Source organism: Buceros rhinoceros, unplaced genomic scaffold, assembly GCF_000710305.1.
Source record: "Buceros rhinoceros silvestris isolate BGI_N320 unplaced genomic scaffold, ASM71030v1 scaffold13702, whole genome shotgun sequence".
Taxonomy (NCBI): Eukaryota; Metazoa; Chordata; class Aves; order Bucerotiformes; family Bucerotidae; genus Buceros; species Buceros rhinoceros.
The window spans coordinates 9,400-18,926 of NW_010398384.1; the positions used below are offsets into that span (position 1 = coordinate 9,400).

Below are 9,527 nucleotides of genomic sequence, written 5' to 3' on the forward strand. Positions count from 1 at the left end.
TGTGCTAAGGAAATAGCTGCCAGCACTAAATATTTAAGGCAGTTTATCTGCCAAATTAATACTGGCATTCTATCAGCCAAGCAGTCCCATTTCCAGCAGCAATTTATTACGTTCTACTGTGGGTGTGGCCCATATATTGTGAATATATCCTTAAAAGTTGCTGAATCCTACCTGCTTTTACCTAAACCAGGCTTAAGGTATAACCTAATTGCTCTCTACTCTGTAACTGGCCTAGTTATCTAGCTGCATTGCACAGGCTATGTATCACTTCTCTCCAGAAAAGCATGATCTTTCCTCAGAGCAGGGAGGCTTCTGTCTGGTCCGTTCCTGAAGCGTTATGTCTATGCAACAGTAGACATTATGCATAGAGCACATCTTCATCTATTAATAAAAAAACTACTGAAACTTTGCTCACCTTGAGAAATAAGCTCTTAGGAAGGGTCCTTGTTCCTCCACATTGCCATAGGGTATGGAATAGGATATGAAGTAGAATATGACTGCATTGCAACTACTTACCCCCAAACAAACAAACAAAATGATAAAAAACCACTACCACCACCACCACCATCACTACAAAAACACTGGACAAAAAAGAATTACTTACATTGAGTGAGGATCCCTGTTAAGGCATTTTTAAAAGTCTCCTTGGCTTGCTCCATTTCTTGCTCATGAGCAGCCTTTTCGTTCATGAGCCGGCGGACGTGGCTGTTGGCTGACTGCACCATCGAATAAAACTGGTTTGCAGAGCGACGATTCACCTCACCTCGCTCAATCCAGGTAAGCAGCACTGTGATGGCCTCTGAAAACTTGCTATCATCTAGAACAATCAAAGCACAGGTTTTAAATTGCAGGCATAAATATCCTGCTGAGAACACATTTTCTGCTCCGTGTCACATTAAAATCACCATAAATCCTGCTTGCAGTATATCATTTTGGGCAACTTTTGGGTCCTTCGTTCTATCAGATGCAGGAAGCCCATACTGCCATGTGAAGCTACATAAATCTTCCTTCAAGACTTGTCTTCTGCTTATTTTAATAGCTTTCTCACAACAAAAAGTACACACACACACACGCCTTTCCCTGTGGCCTGACTCCTTGTTTTCACAATGTCTCCCTTAAGCTGTTCAGTCACTTGGAATGACCTTGCAGCAGGACTGGGAAGACCTCTGTGTTACTGGACCCACTGAGGAAATGAAATGTGTCCAGTAAACCTGCTTGGCCGAAAGCTCCCTCTTGGATCTTGTTCTCAGCTGTACTTGTGTCAACAGATTTCACTAACATCACATTCTTAATTAATGAACAATGACGAGGCTCAACAATCCCTCCTCAAAGCACGGATTAATTATGAGGAACTGCTTTGAACAGGTGATGTGTCTGTTTTGTATTATTTGTCTGTGTTTCGTTTTACATTTTTTTTTTTAAGGATTTCAGATGAATTCAGACAAATATCTGGATTACACATTTATGTTTACCATTCAGGTAACTAAAGCTCTATTTCTCTGCAGAAAGATCAGCAAAACTGGTGGTTAGATTTTATGTATTCCCTCCCCAAGCAATCTTTCCTCTGACAGTGCTTTCAGCTTCCTCAGAAGTCTCTTAGTGAAGCATCCATTACACTTCTGGCTTCATGAGGATTAAGTGTAGACATTTCTTTTTAAGCCCCATGTAGGCTGAACAGCAAGAAAATGTTATTACAAAAGAGTGTCTTCCTGTGGAAACATTTTTGTTCAATTCCATCTCATTTTTTCCCTGGGATTTTTATTCTATAAAACTTTTGTTTCCCCACAAATCATTTTAAGCATCTCATCTAGTCCTTATTGGATAGACTTCTTTATATATATTTTAGATGATGGGTAAACCTTTCTACAGGAGAAGGTGTACAGTTATGGTGGGGAGAAGTAGAATAGTTATAACCAAGAGACACCTAAAATGACAATTGGAAAATATTGAAAACAACCAACTGTGTTACAGGATACAGAAATGTGGGACATAGTTCGCAAGCCTCTGCTTTCCATATACAAAGAATAATTAAATACTAATTCTTAAGTGATTATTTTGACTTTTATTCTGGATCAGTAATCATTTCCCTAAAAGGTGGGGAGCCTAAAGTACAGAGATGACTAGTGACACGCTCTGTGCCCACAGCCTGTGAAGAACAGATATTGCACTGCCTGATCTTCAGCATCTTATTAATTGAAACATGCTTTCAGCTACAGCAATAGGATTTGCTCTCCACAGCTGGATAGGCATGTTCACCCAAGACACCTGCAAAAAAATTTGCAAAATAAGAGCACCATAACACACTCCCTTTGTGTGGTGATGTATCTGTTACGACTTTACATTAACATGTGATTCATTATCATAATTCATTAAGTAATTGTCTCTGGGAAGGAAGAATCAGATGGGCATCTTTTTCTTTTTTCTCCATGTTGTCCCCTTGGATTAGACTCCACTTACAAGCTTTGCTGGATACAAATGCGGCAGATAGGTATTAAGTGTCTTCAATGAGTGAGGTTGGCTGAATACGGGCATCAGAAAAGCCATATGTAAACAAGACTCATGCAAAGCCTTTTCATTGCAAGAAAACACTAGGATAAGACTCTCCAAAAAGTTCGGGCATAATCTTCAGCCTGCCGAAATGCATGGGAGCTGGATATCATGGATCCACTACAGCCAAAACCTCATCCCTGGAACATAATGTTTATTATAATTACAGGAGTCAATAAGAATAACCTGTAATGGCTTCTGGCAATGTTGGCACGCAAATTCCAGCAGTCTGTACAGTCAGGTCACTGTGGCTGTCACCAGCCTGTTAACCCAAGGAGGTGGCGGATAGTAGGGAGTAACTACAACTGAATTCCTGTTTTTTCCTTGTAGACATCATTATCTATATCATCACACGCAATTTATCTGCCAACACTTAAGTACCACTTAGAGTAAATTATCCCATTCAATCTAGGTCAAGACATGAACTAAAAAGTTGGAAGAAAAGATACACAGAAACACCTCTAAAGAGGTACACCTATGAAGAGGTGACCTATGAAGAATCGGTGTGCAGAACTGAGCAAAAATGTTTCATGGAGGTGCATGAGGAAAATCAGGTGCACAGAAACACCATCCCTTTTTCTTGCTTTAATCTATCCCCAGTACACATCTGTATGTTGTTTTGCTATAGCATCTATATGAAATTAAAACACCTCTCCCCTTGTTTTGTGATTATTTGGCACAGTTGGTGTCTGTAAGGGATGTTCACAAACATGTCATCCTTCTGCCACATACATTCAACCCATTTAAAAGGACATGCTGAAAACCTGTTTTCAATGTACTACATTTCCAGGGAGCTGCAGAGGTCTGTGGGGCTGTTATAGTTAATTCATGACTGCACTAGCAGGAAGAAAATCCTTTCATTGGTAAACATCAGCGTCCTCAATGATTACATAATTAGAAGATACATTAAAAAATGCTAGAGGGTAATATATGCACAACAGGAGCACATTAGTTAATAAAATCTTTTCTCTACAGTTTTAAAATTTCCTTATTTCACCTCCATTTATTTCTATTCTTTATATTCTTGAGTTGACTATTCAGTGATTGGCATAAGGTAACTAACTGTGAATTAATTTTCTCCATCCAGAATGCAGTGGCTCCTTCTGAGCAATCAGAGGCTTGCTTAGAAAATCAGGTTTTTATACCCCATTATTTATTTTTATTTAGTAGATAAATAGTAGAAGAAATGCAGCAATGGAATCTAATGTAAGCAGAGCATGAACTGCCCTATGATTGCAGCTATTCATTAAAATATAAAACAAAACTTCTAATTCTGTTGAAAATTATTCCCTTGCATTAGGATGGACGTAAATATCCACTGTTTAAAAATATACTCTTAAAATAAATTCCTTTATACAAGACATGCTCCCATATGTAATTGTTCTTTTAAAATGAGCACGCAGCAAATTATTTCTCTCATTTAAACCTCTTTTTCTCCAAGCTACAGCATCTTTTAAGCAAATAAGATTGGGTTCATCTTTTTCATGTCAACATCTATTTTAAGTAACCCCAGGGTCGCAGTAAAGTCAATGGAAAGAGATGGACATTTGTCAGACAGGGTTCACCAGTCCTGTTTTAGCTGTCTATTTGAGGATGAGGTGAACTGTGCCCCAGAGGTGCCTGCTTCCCTCAAGCAGCTATGAAGGGAGCCTGGGGTGACCTGCTCTTATACAGACATCTCAACAACAGACATCTCCATTTGGTTAGAGTAATCCCAACCACTACACAAGTGCACCAGTTAACAGAACACCTACCCAGCATTTGTGTACCTGTGCTGTGTTTTCAGTTACACTACAAGCTGTGATGCATGCTGTGTCATTTTAATATTACCCATCTATTGAGGATGGCTTGCTGGGTGTCAGTCGATAGAGATTTCCAGGTGCTGCTAGACTCAATCATAGGCCTCTAGAGATAAGATATTTCAAATTCCTCTTATATAAACTGAAGATTTCTGGCACTTAAATCCTAGTCCACAACTTAGATGAAATGAAATATAAAGAGAAGAAAATGCATCCCTAGAGCTGCCTGGGAAATTGCCAACTGGGATATTTCCATGAAAAAAAAAAAGGAACAATCGTAAAATATTTTGTATTTTTCTGCTTGTAATTCTTTGACGTTCCCAACTGGAATAAACTTTTTAATAGCAAAAGCTATGATGAGAACTGCTACTAAATTGTATACTGGGGAAAAAGCGTTGGAACAGAGATTTTAATTCCACTTTACGGAGTTTCCCTGGTGTAACACAGGGCAGAATCCAGCTCAGAGTAATCTGAAATGTTATGAAAATTTACCTCTCAATGTTAAGCACCTCCATAAGGTGCTTTCACAACTTGGGTGATGGTGTCAAAGACATTAGCCATTAGAAGGGAGAGAGACTGATCCACCACTCTGAGGCCAGGCATTCAAACATTCTTAATATTGTCGTTTTTACATTTACAGATCTATTGCAAATTCAAGTAACTTTACACTTCCATATTTCAATACATTGTATGCTGGACTTTTATCCTAGCTAGGATAAAACACTGGGCTATGGTTCCTTTTAGCCTTCCCAATCCTGGGATTTCTCAAATGTTTGAAAAGTATCTGAGATAATTCACACAACACTTGGAGCCTGTCTAAATCACAGCAATCTTTCTATGTTGTTCCATGGGCCATGGTGTTGTCCAGAGTCAGCACATCCTGTATCTTGCCTCTAATCTTGCTCTCCTAATGCAATCTCCTAGGCTTGCAAGGAGAAGCTGAAAAGCCAGAGCTGTTATTTATCCTAATGACTACACCTAGAAAGCTCCTGTGCTGGCTGTGTATGTTTTGGGGTGCATTAATGATCTCATTTTTCTTCGGCCCTTCTGTAACATGGGAAGGCGCAGGTGTGCTCTTATGCTAAGTTCTGCCCTGACCAGTAGAAATCCGGTTAACAAATAGCCCTTAAAGGTCGTCTTCTGAGCGCTGAGAATGACTGTGCTGCAGGGCATGTAGAAAGGGGACGAGAGTCCTGGGATATGGCCCATCTATTTGCCTCTGATTGACAGCCTGTGCTCTGTCACCTGCAGCTGTGCCATAGGAAGACGTTGAGTCTCCTGCCTCATCCCCACCTGCTCAGGAGTACCCCTTCGTTCATGGTTACACTGCCCTCAGGTCTGTGGAGCTGCACAGTTGATCACACTCCAGTTCTGTTCTCTCAAACTAAGCCCAGTTCAGCTATTACAGGAAGGTGGAAGAGGCCACTTGGGGATGCAAACTTCTTCGCTACATATAACTGCAGCCAGGGGAGAATATATGGCCAAGGTTACTCTTAATCCAGCTCCCGATTTAATAATTTAGTAGACTAGATTTCTAAAGTGCAAAGACTGAATTCAGTATGAAAAACAATAAATCGCAGTGGGTGACTGTTGTGGGTGAATCAGGTCAAGGAAAAGGTTTACTAACCTCTCTCACCAGCAGGTTCAGCCCAGCTCCCCTGTGTGTCAGGAACAATTTGCAGGCACCACTTTTGGTGTCACAATGACAACCTATTTTTTTCTTGGCTTAGGAGCACGGAGTGCCTTCCACTGACCTAGAAACACAACTCTTCAGTGTACTACCCTCACCTTCTTTTTTCCTTGCTCAAACACCTTATATAATTGTGCCATGCAACACACACATCAGTCTGGCACTTCTGGGATTAATAACATTTTTAACCCAATGGCACTGCCTAATAAGTGAGAATCAAGGAATATAAATTCTTGCTGCCAAAGGGTTCTTTTAAAGAATGATTAATATCCAACTTACTATTTCTTAAATAGCCTTAACTGTATGCTATAACCAAGAAACTTTTCCAGTTATGTAATAAATGACTAACTGAAACTAGATTTGATAAAAATATGCAAATGCATTCACTAAAATAGATCTTAAAAGGTATACTCTCACCCCTGTATCATCAAACACTTTCTTCCAAATTAAATCATACAAAATTCTTCCAGAGGTGGGTGTTTCATGTGAGATGCAGAAATCCATTATCTTTTCCTACTGATGCCATTATTTCCAATAAAAAGCAATTATGAGGGTATTGAGTTTCCTCCCTGCTTCTCAAAAATCACACGACAAACTTTCAGATTGGTGAGCTGCAATTTCCCCGTTCATAGTAATTAACTTGAGTAATTTTGCAGTGCAGTACATTTAATCAAGTGGGTTTATATTAAAACTTTAAAATTTGCATTGATACAATACAGATTAGGTGATGGAGGACACTTTTAATAGTACACTTAACAGTGAATGTACTTATTGCAGGGTTTCGTTGGGAGGTGCCCAGGGAATTGGGTTACCAGGTTGCCGATAGCTGAATCCACCTTACGCTCTTCTGCCAGCATAAAAAAGTGCCCTCGCACCATGCCTGCTCACAGCCCCTGTGCAAGGCGCTCAGAGCCAGATGTATTGTGTCACAGCAGATGTCAGCAGCATATGGAAGAAGGAAGGAGAAAATGATGATCTAGAAACGGAAAGGGTGATTGAACAGATTTGACGCTAAAGCATCGAAACATGTCTGTTGTAGGGCTTTGCCCTGATTTACTACTAATAAGAAAAGATTGTGCTAAAAGAAGACTGTGCTAAAAAAAGGTCTGGAGTCTTTCAGCAGCAATTAAACCTGGCATTCATAGGATTTATTCAGAGGATCTCAGCTTTGCCTCCCATTCTGACGTAGCCCTGCACTGAATTCGATCCTTTCTGCAGGAGTGTTGCCTGTCTGGATAACTGCACCACTCCTGCAGTGCTCCACAAGTCTGGCTCTCAAGTGCAGAGTGATAATGAAAGCAGCGTGGTTTTCTTCTCAGTGAAATATCCTGTTTCCCAGCAATTAAATGTTGTTTATATTTCAAACGATGTGCAAGGATTGAGACTGTCAGGCTTGACATTACCTGAATCTTGCACAAGATGCATCCCCAGTTAGTTCATTCTACTGTAACTGCCATCTATTTATTTAAATTTCCAATCTGTTCTCTCTTCAGGGGATAATACAGTGTCTGGCTAAGAAGCAGCTTCTCAATTTTTCAAATTATATTTTTTAATATGTAAGACCACATTAATAACTTTCCTGTGCTCATAGAGAAATACTGTATTTAAAAGGGAAGTAAATTCCAGGGCATTGAAAGTAGCTTGAAGATGCTTATGACTCCTTTGCTCAAAATACTTTTAAAAAAAGATAGTCAGATATAAAGAGATATCTCTGTTAGATGGTGGAACTATTTAGTTACCTGCAGCAAATAAGACAGATGTGGTATTTTAAAGGAGCTTATTTGCAAGAAGTAGTTTCTGAAGATGATACCATTAGGTACAGATATGCTTGAATTAAGAAAACCATAATGCTTGAAATTCCGCTTTAAAACACAAATGTCATATGCAAACAGATTAAAATGTTTTCTTTCAATGCACCTGACAGAGCGATGTTCCACTTAAGGATAAAAAGTTCAGCCCATCTCCAGTTGTGTTATGTTCTGGGCACCACATTACTCAGCTGTTTATTAAAGCACCCAGGAAAACAGATGTCAGAGTATGCAGATTTGATCCTAAATATCTATTGACACATCTCCCTGTGCAGTAACAACGCATCTGATTTAATACAGAGGAATTAAAATCTCAGAGACATACACCAAGCAGGATGCTGCCAGGAAACAGAAGACAAGAAGGTCTTTTTGTAATGTTAATAGCAGAAGACACAATAGTCTGCTGGTTTTGTCAGAACAAGAACACAGGGTTTATTCTCAAAGGCTATTTAAGGAGGCAGTTCACATTTACACTTCACTGTAAAAGACATTGTTTTTTCCAGAATTCACCTCTATGAATTTATTGAGATATTAGCTCAATGGAACAGAGAGTTTTACCTAAGGCAGGAGTGTGTCAGAAAGGAGGCCAAAAGTTTCATTAACCCGAGTTACGCTTAGCTGTTACCTTACTCAGTGGCAATCAGACAATGTTTTGATGAAACTATTTGCAACATAATGACCAATCTTGGAATATTTGGATTATAAAGTAGATTTGAAGAGTACCTTTTGAAAATGTGAAATTTTACTTTATCATTTGAAACAAATGGCACCTATTTTTTATTCTGCTTTTTCCCTTCAGATCTACTTTAGTGGTGTGCAAGGTCAAAAAACAACCAACCACCAAACAAAATTAACTTGTCATGTAAAATTACACAGCGTTTTAATTTTTTCCCAACCAGCTTGCAAACCTTAAATGTGTGTCACAAATGGAAAGCTGATCAGCATAGCCCTGATATGAGGAGTTCATGTTCTTCCTCATGTTATCCATCTTGTTTGAATGCTGGAGATCATTTCATTTTGATAATTCAGGCTCGGGTCTCTTCTTCCTTCTATGTGTTGGACTCGTAAAGAGCGGGACTCTCTCATGGGAGTTCATGAAATAAATTTAAATAAAATATTTTGTGAGAAGTCATCTTTCCAGTGCAGGAAATCTCTTTTATGACCTATCATCTCCTTGGCTTCTCCTCCTTTTGGCTTTGGCTGTGACCAGCAGAGAACATCACCAGCAAATCATCAGTGCAGAGCAGCTCAAAAAATGTTTAATCAATGCAATTTACTAGGTAGGCCTATATTTTTAGAGCTACATGCTCAAATCCATGAGACCTATACCCAAGATACTGGCAATTTGTCACTGCCACGTAGTGAAAAGTGGCAATAATAAAGCACAATGGGTGGATAGGGAGAGGAACAATATCACAGGCATTTAGAGAAAGTAAAAGTGAATACACTTGCGGCAAGCAACATGAAGGCAGCAGGAAAAAATGCCCAAACTGACAATGAGGAAAAAGTTATCAAGGATTTCATTTGCAGGACCCTGAAGAACTTACTAGAGAAAAAACCAGGAAAAGGAAAAGGAAAGGGAAAGGAAAAGGAAAAAAAGGAAAAGAGAAAAAGGAAAAGGAAAAGAGGAAAAGGGAAGGAGGAAAAGGGAAGGAGGAAAAGGGAAGGAGGAAAAGGGAAAGA

General features: G+C 39.3%; 1 protein-coding gene across 1 annotated transcript in view; it reads right to left on the reverse strand.

Annotated features, from left to right (window-relative positions):
* Positions 1-604: 604 nt before the first annotated feature.
* LOC104488974 (ecto-NOX disulfide-thiol exchanger 1) overlaps positions 605-9,527 on the reverse strand; it is a gene marked incomplete at both ends in the record, with an annotated part of 19,586 nt that continues 10,663 nt past the window's right edge. Inside the window, one exon of the mRNA XM_010131083.1 lies at positions 605-817. Within this exon, the coding sequence (XP_010129385.1) occupies positions 605-817 (213 nt within the window). The remainder of the gene's footprint in view (positions 818-9,527) is intronic.